General features: G+C 51.3%; 1 protein-coding gene across 1 annotated transcript; it reads left to right on the top strand.

Moving 5' to 3' along the window:
• Window positions 1–6,291: 6,291 nt before the first annotated feature.
• On the top strand, window positions 6,292–9,038 carry TIFAB (TIFA inhibitor). Its single transcript, XM_023532009.1, has 2 exons — window positions 6,292–6,326; window positions 8,423–9,038. The coding sequence occupies exon 2, from the start codon at window positions 8,433–8,435 to the stop codon at window positions 9,036–9,038; it is 606 nt and encodes a 201-aa protein (XP_023387777.1). The 5' UTR covers window positions 6,292–6,326; window positions 8,423–8,432.
• The last annotated feature ends 5,802 nt before the right edge of the window (window positions 9,039–14,840 follow it).

Below are 14,840 nucleotides of genomic sequence, written 5' to 3'. Positions count from 1 at the left end.
CTCCCCCGCAGAGAGTTTTTCATGGCATGTTAAAAATCTGTCTTTGAAGACACGCTAATTTCAGAATACACTTTATTCCTAAACTTCAGTTAAAAGTATTTATGCCAGGCTTTTACCTCACTTAATTAGAAACAAAAAAGTCCATGTTTGATGTGTGTTGTGCTGTGTTTGAGGCCATCTTTCCTGGCCAGCCACATTCTTCAAATAAGACCAGGCTATGTTTCTTCAATATGGGTTCTAGACTGAAAAAGAAAAAAGCCTTTGGCAAATCCTTTTGACCAAGTGAAAGCTGACCCTTTTCAAAATGTTGAATGAAGACATCAGCCAAAGGGCAAGAGGGGTTGCCAGGCATGATTATCTCCTTCTAGAGATGCAGACACCGAGGTCCAGAGAGGCAGAGCGACTTGCCGTGAAGTGTGTGCATGGTAGAGCCAAGGCTGGGGTCCCCATGAGGGCTCCCTTCCTGCCTCCTGGCCTGCTGCGGCTCTGGATGCTGTGGGCGAAGGTAGAGGAGACAACACGCAGGCCAGGAGAGTGACCTAAGGGACGACCCTTTAGCTTAGTGGATTAAAAAAGAGGCTAAAAGCATGAGCCAATTGCTGTTCTTGCAGGCACTGGCTCTGTGTGGCCTGACTGTCCCACCCCGAGGTAAAAGCCAGAAATGTCTGCAGGATTCCCAGGCCCCCCTTCCCCAGGCCTGCTCCAGGCATTTGTCAGGGCTCCAGGCACTATTGGATTTAGCATCCAGTGAAATCGACATATTAAGAATTTAGAACAATAATGAAATTGGGCTTAGCAACGACCCCTGCAATAGGGGAGAGAGCATGAGCCAGAATGGCGGCAGCTCCCAACGTGTCCTTCTCTCGCCAACTCTTGCTCCTCAGCAAATGGAAGCCTCCCAGGTCATCTGGCCAGCCCCAGCTCTGCAAGGGGTCTCACCAGTGCTCTGGGACAGACCCAGGGGGAATAAGCAACCAGGGCCACCCCTGATAGCCACTCATTTCCCACTGGGGCTTGGGTCAGGAGACTAGGAGAGCTGGTCAAAGCCTGAGAGATCACCTAACCCAGCCCAGTCATCAGAAGAATACAACTCTGTGACATACTATATGGGAGGTCTTGGGTAAGTTACTTAGTAGTGCCAGTTTTCTCATTTGTGAGATAGAATTAATACTGGAACTTATCTCGAAGTTATAGTGAGGATTAAATAAGGAAATTCATACAGAGGCTTAGAATAAGACACAGAATGCAGTAAGGACTTCCTAAATGGTAACGTCATTGTGGTTTTAAAATTAGAACACCATTCCTGTTGTTATTCTTATTAGTTTATAGAGCAGGCGAGGCAGAGCCACGTCCAGAAGCTGGGTATCTGATTCCCACCTCCCTCCACCAGGCACCATCCCACATACTACTAGTCCTACCTGGCCAACTCCCGGTCATCCTACGAGATTCAGTAAATGCACCCCCTCCTCCAGGAAGCCCTCCCTGCTTCCCCCCCTTGCCCACCTGGTAGGTTAGGTACTCCTCCTGGGGTCCACAGTCCTGCATGTCCTCCCTCATAGCACCCATCTCCGCTGAGTTACAGGTGCCTTTTTCTTACCTGAGAGCACAGCGGGGGAAGGAAGCATTCTGTCCTGATGACCACAACAAGCATTCCAGCCATGGTCTTAGCGCTAGCTACACAGGAAGCCCTAGCCTGGGCTGCTTTGCAGGCACCTCCTCACTTGGCACCCCCTCCCTGGAGAGGATGGCTGTTACTCCACTTTACAGATCAGGGGGCAAACCTGGCTTCTCGTCCTGGCTGTGCTGTGCACTGTCTATGTCCTTGGGCAGGTGACTTAGCCTTTCTGAGGCTGTCTGTCCCCGCACCTGGAATTGGCACTGTTGTTCCTCCTGCTCTGACTTCCTGCTCAATTAGTTGGTGTCCTCTAGAGGGCGGGGTTTGCTGTGGATTCACCTTGGACCATTTCAGGGCATCTGAGTCGGAGAAGCAGGAACTTTCTCCCTCGCCCACCCTGAGCACTTGGCCTTCCTCATGCTCCCCTCCCCAGCGGTGGGAGACAGCTCCAAAGGACTTTCACTCACCTCCCCCTCTGCTTTGAAGAGCACTGGGTTTAGGGATGCTGCCACCTGGTGGCCACAGGTCAACAAGACACAGGGAGAGGGTAGCTGCACCAGCAGGCCCCTCTCTCTGCTGACTGTACTGCAGCAGCCAGCTGGAGCACGTGTTTGGAGAAGGCGGGCACCTAGACTCCAGAGAACACTATTCATGAGGCATGAGAGCATCGTGAGTAAACCCAAGAGTCCCACAGATTGGGTCCAAGTTCTGACACTTTCCAGACCTGTGACCTTGGCCTAGCTGACCAGTCACTGTAAGTCTCAGCTTCCTCATATGCAAAATGAATAGCCTTCTCCTCCTGTATTAGGGTCACGTCCCCCAATAATAACCTGGAGATTCTTCCTAGAACATTTTTTTTTACCTCATTATTGTTAAAAATGGAATTTATATTAAACTAATGCAAATTATGTATACAACTCCAAAATTCTGTTTGTTTTAAGCAAAACCCAGGGCCTTCTGAGAACCCGGAGTTTGCACAGGCTGCTAGTCAGCTCTGCCAGCCCCTCCCCAGATGTCCCTCCACTGTGTTCTGCTGTTAAGGGTTCTGCCAAGAGCAGTTCTCATTCATCAACCTCTCCCCACGTTCTTGATGAGAACATGGCACTTAGCGCATACCTTATTTAGCCTTCGCGCAACAACAGATTACTCTCATTTTACAAAGCAGAAGTCATGTTCAGAGAGGCTGAGCAACTTGTTGAGGTCACACAGTTGCTACAAAAAGGAGTCAAGCCTCCAACCCAACTCCCTAGCACCAGAGTCCTCGCCTGCCCACCTCTGTAGAAAGCCCCAGGAACTACTGTCCTGTCCCTTCTCCAAGGAGCACATGACGGGGTACATTTGCTCACTGATATACACTCCCCAGGGTCCCAGTACCGACCAGAGGAGGCCGTCCTAGCCAAAGGGGTCAAGCAGAGCAAAACCAGTACCCCGATTCCCCCCGCCCTCACCATCTCCTTGGGGACTGACGGCCCAGGATTTCTTGCTGGCCTTTGGGAAACGCAGCCTGGGCAGGACTTCTTGCCAGATGAATTCTCTGGCTGTTCCAGTTCTGTCTCATGCTGAGAACTGCTCTGAACCGAGTTACACAGGGCCATGAACACAGCTCTTCTGCCCACCACTCTCTCTTGCCAGGGCTGGGAGCACGGACATAGCCCTCCTCTCATTGAGACATGATCACAGGGGGCAGTGAGAAGGAGGTGTCCCCTCCTAAGGGAGGAAAACTAAGGCCCAGAGAGGTGTAGGTCTCCCCAAGGTCACACACCTGGGGGAAGTAAAACCCCTTTCCAGGCTTCTGCCTATGGCTCACCGTCCTTCTCTTCTGGTGGTTAGGAATACCTGGGTGTCAGGACTGGAAGGCAGTGTATGTGGGGAGCCTGGAGGAGGAAGCCTTTTTCTGTGGTTCAGAAACACGCAAAGGGCTAGGCAGTCTGGGCTAGGAATACCGATGGGCAAAGAGAAAAGGCTCTGGGACCTGGCCAGCCACCTTCGGTTACCCTGTGGCAGGCCTGCAAGAAGGTCTAAGAGGCCTGGCTGAACCTCTCCCCTGCTCTAACTCTATCTCTGAGAACAGGGAGGCCCCGGTCAGCAGTTAGGAACTTGTCAAGATTAGCTAAAACCAGTCAAAACCAAGATGGCTGTCTAAATGACCTCCGCAAGATGTTAAAGCTCATTATAACATAATCTCCATGCTAAATAACACACCTACCAGCTCCATGACAGTTGACAATCACATGAATACAGCTGGAAGAGATCATAAATGAACAAAAAGAGGGTGGAACTCTGATCCGGAGAAAGTTGCTGCCCCTTTCCCTGGAAAATCCATGAATATTCTTCCTACCTATTTACCTAAATTTCCCCTTCATTTCTACCATCTTGTTTAGACCACTTCTCAGCCTCTAAGGGAGAAGCTAACTTGAGAGCTATGCTCCGGCTTCTCCATTCTCTGGCCATAGAATAAAAGCGTGCTCTGCTAACGTCAACTTTGGGTCTAGTAATGAGCTTTGCGACAGGGAACAGGAAAAGAACTTAGCTTGGGGTCCTCAAAAAGGAGACTTTTGCCCTTGGTAACACTTTTACTCTGCAGGCTCAGCCCCACGTGCGTTTGCAGCCCTGGAAGCACCTCAGAGTGACCATTTGGGCTTCCAGTTATCCATTGGTCGTTCAGGGAGGTGGAGCTCTCTGTACTGAGATGGGGTATGTTGCCGGCAAGACCCTTGGGGTCCAAGGGCTGCCCAACATGCACATGGCCTCCCTTTTTCACAAGCCAATCAGTATGCCGGAAATGCTGCTGTTAGAACCACTGCGTACAGGAAGAATGCCATGTAAGGATGGAGGCGGAGATCGGAGTGATGCTTCTATAAGCCAAGGATGGCCAAAGATTGCCAACAGACCACCAGAAGCCAGGTGAGAGACCTAGAGGTTCTCTCTCACGGCCCTCAGAAGGAACCAACCTTATTGGAATGATCTTGGACTTCCAGCCTCCAGGACTGTAAGACAATAAAATTTCTGTTGTTTAAGCCACTCATTTGTGGTACTTTGTTATGGCAACTCTAGGAAACCAATACGCCGGTCAATACTTCTCTGCAGAGATAATTCAATATTCTGACCTCTGTTACCACAGGCTAGTTTTGCTTGGTCTTGGGTTTCATAGAAATGGAATCATACAGTCTATGTCATTTGTGCCTGGTTTCTTTGGTTCTACATACGTTTTGAGATGCATCTGTATTATCGTATGCATCATTACTTCATTACTTCATTCTCCTTTCTATTGCTGTGTAGTGTTTCATTGTGTACGTATTATACAATTTGTTTATTCATTTTGCTGTTAATGGACATTTGTGTTGTTCCCAGTTTGGGATTAATGCTTGGTTCCCTCCAGGGGCAGATACAGTTGCCATCCTTGGCGGGGCTGGCTCCCTAGAGGAGCGTCAGTGGTGGTGTTACATTGGCTGGGACAGTCAGGGACAGGTAACTATTTTCAGAGTTCTCTGTTTTTCCTCCCTAGTTACTAAGCAACCAACTAGAGTTTAAATGCTCAAAATAGAGGAAGCGGGCTAGGAGCCTGGCATAAATACAGAGAGGGGTTTAAATTCAATTATCCCATGGGGGTGTGGTCAGCTGAGACCTCTGGGACCACAAGGGCCACCCATGAGGAGTGAGTAAGCTGTGGGCCGGGGGACAGTGAGGCAGTGCGAGGAGGCACCTGCTCTGCTACCTGACTGGGGTGGCCTGGCCTGCGCCAGTCACCTGTATACCCTCCACGAGTCCCCGGGTTAGGATTTGATGGAGAAACGAGAACAGATTATGCTGCTAGCTCATGCTGGGGCCTTGAGCCAGGCACTGTCCCTCTTAGGGCCTCGGTTGCCCCCTGTATATGGCACATGTCTATTGCCAGTTCGGCAGGTTAGTGGGTGCAATGGAGGCAATATCAACACACTGGCGAGCTATGAGGAGTCGTACCAGGTGAAGAATTAGCACCATTGTGACAGTGGGTCATTTCCACGGCGCCAGAGCCCATAGTGCTGAGCAAGCATCCATCTCGATATCTTCCAGACTGCCCTCAGAGGCCAACAGAGACCAGGAGGGGTGGACATGGGAGGTGGCTTTCTTGCTGCCCTCCGGCAGAAGAGGCCACCTTGTGTGAGTGGCTGTTTTCTCCCTTCCCCTGAGGCCTTGCCCTTTCCTGAGACACTCAGAGGACTGTCACGTTGCCCACAGCTCCCTCAGCCGCTCCCAGGCCAGCCGCGATGTTCTCTTCACAGTGTCCCACATGCAGTGGTTGCCTCCCACTGACCAAAAAAGCTCCCCTTTCTAATAGGCCTGGAGTGCTTTGCCCCCACTCGACTGGCAGGGGAGAAGAGGGACATGGCTGATACTCTGGACACAGCACTCAGGGTCCCTAAGGAAGGGGCCATAGAGATTGGCTGAGCTGAAACCTAGGAGGGAACCCACCACCTATCAGGGGACCTCTTCTAGCAGGGGTCCCAGGCTGGGGTTTCTCAACCTCTCAGCTGTGGGATTGCACTTCTGCAATAGAAAATTACACTTCCACTTTCTTTCCTCAAGGAAGAAAGAAAAAAGCAACAAAACCGATGAGCATTCTGACACATCACATCCTTGACTGCCATTCCCGGACGTGCCCCAGCCCAGACCCACTTCCTCCTGAGAACTCAGCAGCAGCACCAGAGCCAGATGTGTCCCTGGCAGTAAGGTAAGTGGAGATCAGAGGGACTCGAATCCACAGCGAGGTGAGGAGGCCTGGTGGTGCTGGAAGCAGAGCCCCACTGGCTTCTTGCCAGGCACACACCCCAGAGTGTCTTCCTCCTGTTTACCCAGAGGTGCATTGGCAGGGCTGGGTTTCTGCTTCCCCAGAACATCTGGGGCCCTGGAGACACTAGACATGTCTGCTGTGGTGGGGGTTTCTGTCAGCTCTGAGTGCTCGGTGGAGCAAAGAGTAGGGTCACATGAGCAGTGGCAAACTCTTCCTGGGGATTTGGGATTGGTTCCTAGGAGTGAACTCTGAGTTTCTGGCCAGGCCTGAGGACTTAGATGCCCACCCCAGCTGTCCTGGGCTCAGCTTATAACACACACCTCAGAAAGAAGCTTTCTGCAGATTGGGGCCAGAGGGGGATGTGGATGGAGGGGGGCTTGTGTGTGTGGGCGTGCGTGCCTTAGGGGATGTCCTGAGAAGCCCAGAACTTACCACAGACTGAGAAGTCCTCATTGTTAGCCAGCTTCATCCAAAAGACAGGAGGGACAGGGGATCTGGGGGCTCAGAGGGACACTGAGCTTGTGACAGGCTCCCTGTCCCACAGCTTTAAGGTCCAGAGTCTAATTCGAGGTCTATCTAAACATGTTTTCTTGTGATTTTCATGTGTGTGAGCTTCTCCTTATTTAGCCATTTGGCAAATGTACCGCCCCCTACCCTTGCCCTTTCTCCCCAGGCACTTGCTGTGGCCAGGCCCCATCTACATGGGACAGCGGGACACAGGGCAGTGTGGCAGCTCAGACCACGCCCTGCCCCTGGGAGGCCTCGGGGAGAAGGGAGGAGAGGAGCTCAGGGACGACAGGACAAGGCCCCGCAGAATGCTGTAATGCAAAGATGGGCAGTTGGCCAGGTGTCCCAGGGGGAGTCTCCCTGTTATGGGGGTCCAAGGGCAGAGAGAAGAAAAGAGTTTCATAAAAGAGGTCACATTTGCACCACGTCTTTAAAGAAGAACAATGTCTGGACACAGAGTTTGGGACGGAAGATGCATTCTTAGTAGAAAAAAATAGTGTAGGCAAAATCCTGGTGCCAGAAAAGTGTATGATCCAACGCACTCAGCCCTGTTGAAGGTGAGGACAGGTCCTAGGCCACATGGAGTTGATGGCTGTGGTGGAGAGTTTACGTTCCTCGGAATCGTGCAGGAACAAAGCTGACTGTTGTAAGTAGCATTGCCACGTGTGCCAGTGGAGTTCTAAAGAAACAATTACTGGAGATGCAGTTGCTGGGACAAACAATGCGTGCATTTCACACTGTGGCAGATACTGCCGGTTGCCCTCCGTGGAGCCCAATCAGTTCTTGAGCGAGCGACTCTCCTCATCGGGGTCTGTCTTCTGCCCCAGACGGTGAGGATGGGACGCTTGCAGCATTCAGACCCATAAGCACTTGGCTTCCCCTGGGAAGCACTTTGGAATGTGGTAGCTGTTCCTGTTCTTCCTTCAGGTCTCCAGGCAGCCTTTCTGATCTCCTGGCTTCCCTCTTTTCCGATTGTTTGACGCTAGAAGCTCTTGTCTCCGCCACCCTGCCCCCCCCCACCCCAGCTGGGGGCTCTGAAAAGCAAGGGCTTGTTCCCCTCTCACATCTGCTTAACCTCTGCAGCTGGCCAAAGAAGGTCTCAGCAAGGGTTCATTGTGCAGCTGTCAAATACAAGAAAGATGTATCTTGTCTGTCTGTCCTTCCTTTTCCATGAAGCTGAGCCAAATTGTCCCCAAATGACAGTAGGTCACCAAAACCCCACTCTGCAAGCTGCAATGCCTTATAATTTGCACAGATAAGGACAGACATACCTATATTACGGAAAAGAAAACAAATTCAGAGAGGGTGGTGGCGTACCCCGCTCACAGAGTATGGGAGAGATGAAGCAGGGACTAAAAGCAATGAGCCTTGGCTCCATCCTGGCTCGACCAGAATATCAGTATCTACGGCCAGCACTTGCCTCTGTTTGGCTGGAGGTGGTCTGCGGTCCCTGAGGTGTCTGGGCTCAGGGAGCCAGAGGCGCGTAGGGCTCCAACCACACTTATGTGTCTGTGTTGCATCCTCCCCAGGCTCCCGTCCATGGAGAGACCCCTCACAGTCCTGCGGGTGAGCCTGCACCACCCCACGAAGGCCCCAGCCATCTTCGCCACCGTCCCATCTCGGCTGCAGCATGACACAAGCCCACTGCTGGTGGGGCGGAGTCTGGACTGCCACCTTCAGCTGCAGCTCCCCCGCCTCTCCCGCCAACACCTGTCTCTGGAGCCCTACCGAGAGAGGGGCAGTGCTCTGCTGGCCTTCAGCCTCAAGGCTCTGAGTCGCAGGGGCTGCGTGTGGGTCAATGGGCTGACACTAAGATTCCTGGAACAGGTTCCCTTGAGCACTGTCAACTGGGTTGCCTTCTCGGGTGTCCAGATGGTGATCCACGTGGAGCTAGGCACCTCCCTGGAAGCCTTTGCCTGCTGCTTCTTTGTTAGCCCCTCACCTCTGATTTACAGGCCCCAGGCCAAGGAGTCTGACGAATGGGAAGACATCCCCCAGGCGCTGCCTGCCCCAGGTTCAGAGAAGCAGGCTCCAGGTTACCTGGGCTCTCTCCGCCGCCCTTCCCAGACTGGGGACAGCCCTCCCCAGCCAAGCACTGGAGGAGGAACAGAAATACAGCTCCAGAGGGAGCCTGCAGACAGCTAGCTCTGCTAGCCCCACCGCCGCCTGGGATGAAACAGGACTTGATATATTCGAGCAACATCATGCAATGTTGACAAGTGAGGCCTGCCTGGCTAATAACAAGCCAATTCTGCAAACATGAACAGCTTGGGGGAGGGGGGAGCGCCCTCCACGTTTCCAGCTCTGCAAGGTAAAGGGGAACTTCATATACTTTTAGAGGGCCTGAGGGGCTCCAAGGGCCCCTCTCAGCGTTTCCCCACATTTCCTCGTCTAGTCTGAATAGGAGTTACTTTATGTTGCTAATTTTGTGTGCTGCTTAAGAGTGGGCGTTTGAGGTTGCACCAGGAATGCATGGACACATGTAACAATTACATTTGTGGTAGCTGGAAGTTACCTTCAGCTTTCAAATACCCACAGGCACTTGGGGCTTAGGGAAGCCTGTGTTTAATAAACTGAAGTATTTCATTAAGCTGGCATACCCAGTAGGATTCTCTGATCCCCATATGGGCTGCATGCATGCCACATTGTCACGCAGGGGCAGGGGTGGGAAATATAGAAGAGGCGTGAGAGGAAATTGGAAAGGTGGGGGCTCACATTTCTAGAAAAGATGCGAGCAGAGCTCAGAGCTCCCTGGGTATGGGGAGCTGCGTGCTGGGCCTGTCTGGAAATTCATTGTCACCGTCGCCCTCCTCATCCTCACGCTCTGCCACTCTCTGTCATTTCTGAATCAAAGTTTTAGCTGACCAGAGGGCTAATTCTATGGGTGGCTTCCCATAGAATTAGGCTCTTTCAGGACTAGTTCTATAAGAGGGTGTCTTGGGAGGTGGTGTTAGAATTCAGCCCAGCAGCTATTTCACTCAGGGTGGGTCATATACCAATAGGGTGCAGTGGTCTTTCCACATAAGGGGCTAGTAGGGGGGCCAGGCAGGCCAAGGGTGGGATAGTTCTCTCAGTGCACAGAGTTGCAGAGCAGAAGCGGCCACTCTCCATGCCATCCTGGGGTAGTGGGGCTTGGAAGTGTGGTTTAGAGACAATGTTCACCTGTGTAGTGAAGGGAGGGTCCTACAAACCCAGGTGGTCGCCATCATCCTAGGCCCTGCTCTAACATATGCCAGACACTGAGGCCATGGTGCCATCCACTGGCTGGCTCGCATCCCGAGGTCCGTAACTACCTCCAAACAGGCTTTCAACACGGTCTACTTCCTACCCAAGAAGAAAAGCCCTTTTGCGTCCAGGGCATGCCACAGGCGGTTCAAGTGCACTGCCAGGCCCTGAGCATCTTCTCCATGGAGAAGAGAGCGGTAGGCAGGACCCAGGCCTGCCATGGCTTGAGAAGCTTCCCATTCAGTAGGGAATGAGGCAAGTACACTCAGATCACAGCCAGGGCTGCAAGAAGGGATGCTGGCCAATGTTGTGAATAGCTTCTGGGGCCCTCAAATAAGTCCTTCACATAGTCATTCAACAAACTTTTGTGCAGAACCCACCTTGCACCAGATGCCATGCAAAGACCCAAGAACCCACAATGAACAAGGCTGACAAAGTCCCTGCCCTTGGGGAACTTAAAGAAACTCAGGAAAGACATAAATTCAAGAGCTAATCACTAAATTATTTGGTCACCACTGTGATCGGTGCTATGGACATTGTGTTTTCTCTCTCTTCAAGCTGAGGCTAACATTAGCTCTCCTGTTAAGTGGCTGTGTCTGATGAATGCTCTGCGCTGTTAGGCGCTGTGTGTGTTGTCCCGTTGGATCCTCACAACGCCCACGTAGACAATGGCATTGAACACATTGAACAGATGAGGAAACTGAGACTCAGAAAGAGTAAATATCTTGCCCAACATCATGCCACTCACCAGCTGTGTGATCTTGAGCAAGCGACTTAGCCGGCTTTTGTGTCCAGATCTGCTTCTGTAAATGGGTAAGATAATAGTACCTATCTGCTGGAGCTCTCATGAGGGTCTTAGGAAATGTGCACATATGAAGTGCTCAGTGCACTCAGTAAGAGTTACCTACTATCATGAGACCCAAGAAAGGGAACCTAGTAGGTTCAGACCCAAGGGCTCACCTTGGACGTGGTTATGGAGCTAGAAAAGGTTGGAAGATCGACAAACTGGCTGCAGGGCCCAAGGGCTTACCCGCGCTCTGTGATTACCTAATGATGGATTTTGTCTTAGCATGGACCTGGTGAGCAGTAAGGAGGGGGTTTTTGTTCCTTGCACCAGAAGGCCCACTATTCAGGGTCTATAGAATGGAAGACACACTTTCAGGGCTGGCAAGCAGAAGAAACCATGTGTAGTATGATCTGATGATGCCCAGTGTTTGGAACTTTCTTCATGTTTTACACATAGATACTAAATGAAACAATGATCTTCACAGACCAAAGTGTTCCCCAAACCATGCCTTAGGGAGCAGCAGCCCACATACAGAACTGAGAAGCCATGGACGGGAGATTACAGCTGAACATCAAAGGTTGAGATGAGGAAGCGGGCTGGTGGCATCCCAGAGTCTCCAGGGCACAGGTCCCCTTTCCACTGGGGAATGTTCGCCTCGAACAAGGGTTCTTCCCCTCCAGGAAGGAGCATACCCGGCCCAACTGGGGGTCCACAAAAGGGAGCAGTCTGCCTCCTCCAGGGGGTGCCTGAGACTTGGAGTGAAGGGTCTGCGAGGCCCTCCAGGACTCAGGATGAACTGCACAGCAGGCTGACAGATGACAGGCCAGCGATAGGACAGGAGAGAGCCAAGACACATCTAGCCTGTTGTGTCGGACTCTGTCAGTTAACAGAAATCTCAGGGAAGCTCACTGCTTGTCTTGCACCAAGTTTCATGATAGCAAAGCTCCCTGTATGCTCAACCCCATTTTTCTTTTTCTTTTCTTTTAAGAATAGTTTTATTATTTTTTAAATTTAGGTGCAGTTGGTATGCACTATTATACTAGTTTCAAGGGTATAATGTAGTGACTCGACATTTATCTACCCTACAATGTGATCACCACACTGTCTAGTGTCACCGTGCAAACTTATCACAATATTATTGACTATATTCTCCCTCATCTTTTTGACCCATGAGATTCTGTTTTTCTTCAGAAGCAAGCCATTTAAATCATCAGATCTCTGATACCCACCTCACTTCCTCCTAGCAGCTGGAATTATCAGATTGGCTTCAGGGCCCTGGTCTACGCACCTAATACCACCTTCTTTTGCCTGCTGAGACAGCCTGAGCAGGTCAGCGAGTTCCTCCCAAAAATGTCCTCTGCATTCTCTCGGCTCCCACACACAGGGCAGCCCAACTGTCTGAGTGACACGCACACACCACAGTGGCGGCAAACTGTGGCTCTGCAGTCACACTGCTGCCCGGGTTAGAATTCTTGTTCCATCACTTACTAGTTCTGTGATTTTAGACAAGTGACTGAGGCTCCCTGTGCCTCAGTTTCTTCTTCTGAAAAATGGAACATAAAACAGCACTGTGAAGATAAAATGAGGCACCACATGTAGAGCACCCAGTAAGTGCTCAATCAGATTAGCTGCCATCATCCAACTTAGTGGATGAATTGAGGGCACTTGGATTTAGCGCACACACACGCACACGCACACACGCACACACACACACACACACAGTCTGATAAAGAGCCACATCAATTACATTCAGGCATACCCCAGAGTACTACAATTCTCTGAACCGACATCTGGAAATTTAGAAACCATCCCCCGTGCCCTATGAGGCATTTAAACCCTCACATTCCTCTGCTTTTCCAAGAATGGGAGTCTTCCCAACATGTCTGGAAGGGAGACACCACATCCCCTCCAGCCCATGTCAAGGGGACATAACAGGCATGAAGAAGCACCATGAGGATGTGATGGTAGATGCAACAGATAGTGGCATCCTAGAACAGGGAAGGCCATGGCTGAGCACGGGCAGTTCCGCACGGACTCTGGAACACTGTAACCACAGTTTTCGTGTCTGTCTCTGGCGAGACCTCAAGCTCCATGCAAACAGGACCACCCAGTGGCCATCACAGAGGACAAATAGACAGGTGGTTAGAGAAGCAGTCACCTTGGCTGTACTAAGAGACAGATGAGGGCAGGGCAAAGGGCTGCAGTGGTAGGACAAGAAGCAGGCCAGCCAGCTGGGCAAAAAGGCCATGGAGCAATGGGCAGATGAACATCTTGTGAGTGGAGACGAACATCTCTCACCTGCACTGGGCCTTGGTAGGGGCAGCCCAGACCCTCTGGCTGGGGCTGAATAAGGTGAGTACTTCTGCCTAGTTCTTGAGCCTCCGTAGCCCCAACTCCATCAGAACTTTGAGTGTTTAGAATTCTGTGTGATAACTGCTAAGGAAGGTTGAAAGATTTGACAGGACCCCATGTCACTAAGGGATAGCTCTCAGCCAGCACTTCCTGCCCCAAACAGAGGCGCATAGGGTACAGGTACTCCCTCCCGCCCCCTCCAGGAAACCATGGGAAAGGCTCCAAGCAGTAGCAGTCATCCTGGCTGGATTGAACCTTGGCCTGCAGCCCACCAAGTCTCCACGGGATCTGGTGTGATCCCTCTCCCTGACCCCTTACCTCCGCCTCAGTGAAATGGAGGCCAGCCCATGCGGACCCTCCCCACAGTCATATATCAGGAACATCTGCCCTATAACAACACCCCGCCCACCCCATCTCTTTAAGAGATTCCCTGTGGCTGTAGGAAGCTAAGATGTCACCCTGCTGGAGGCATCTACATTTTCAAAGAAAAGATTGGAGAGGGCAACACTGGCCCAGAAGGAGAGAGTTTCTTTGCAGAAAGAGTAGCACTGACGGTTTTGCAGTAGGCCAATAAAAGAAACACTTCCCCTTCCCCTCAAATGCATGGTCACTTTATACATGTGTAAAGCAAGATATACAGTCAAGAGGCTGGCTCAAGGTCCGCCTGTGGCTGACTAAGCAGTAGAGCTGAAATAGGAACTGAGAACCAAGTATTTCCACAACAGCCCTCTGAGTGGCCAGGCTGCCATCAGCAAAGATATGTATAGAAGCAAGTAAGTCCCAAGCAGTGTGGATGGTTCATCACCACCTACAAGACCTCTCCACCCCCACCCTGGGCTTTGTGCTGGGAGGCTTCCCCTCCTGCTGTATCTGCTGTGTGCACTTTGGTCCTCAAGCTCTGCTGTGTCCTCTTCTTCCATGGCATCTGGTGGTACTGAGCTGGTTCCCAAAGTATCAGACAGGACCATTTAGACCCTCCAGCTTCTCTTCACTGTGGCACCTGCATTCCTGTACTCCAGTCACTCAGCGCCAGGCTTTGGGGTGAGCAGTAAACAAACCCAGCTCCTCCACCTTTTTAAGAGGAGATGCCGCAGTTAACGAACTCTGTTCTCATTGCAGGGCTGTGATCCCTCTTACCTTGAACGTGAACTCACGGGCGGATTAAAGTGAAATAAAACCTACCATTTGAGTTACATTCTCAGCTGATTGGAAACATGCATCACCTCCCCATGACCGGGCTGTGAGAAGGAAAGTTATTATCTTTCTTCAGAGTTTGTAAACTCTTTATGGCTGAGGCAGCTTTAATCCTGCTGGGGGAAAAAATGATCTGGGAATAAATTGCTCTCATTTACCTTTGTTTTCCAATCACATGCTCCAGTGGGAACAAAACATCCCAAGTGAGGGGATGTGGGGAGCCAGGTGATCCCTGACAGAAGAGTTTAATTATTTTTCTTCTTTCGGCATGTGAGTTGAAAGGGCTTTCCAGCGCCATTTGGCATGGGGCTTGCTCCACAAAAGTCTGCGCTCCCGCACGAAGCCAGGACTCCTGAGCTCGTAAGGTTCTCTGCCTTTTATTTTCCCCC

Source organism: Pteropus vampyrus, unplaced genomic scaffold (genome assembly GCF_000151845.1).
Source record: "Pteropus vampyrus isolate Shadow unplaced genomic scaffold, Pvam_2.0 Scaffold74, whole genome shotgun sequence".
In the NCBI taxonomy this organism is placed as follows: Eukaryota; Metazoa; Chordata; class Mammalia; order Chiroptera; family Pteropodidae; genus Pteropus; species Pteropus vampyrus.
Note: the sequence above shows the minus strand (reverse complement) of the source record. Positions and strands in the feature narration are given on the sequence as shown.

Excerpts from the sequence above, each read along its gene's own strand:
- TIFAB (XM_023532009.1), top strand. The coding sequence starts at position 8,433 with ATGGAGAGACCCCTCACAGTCCTGCGGGTGAGCCTGCACCACCCCACG.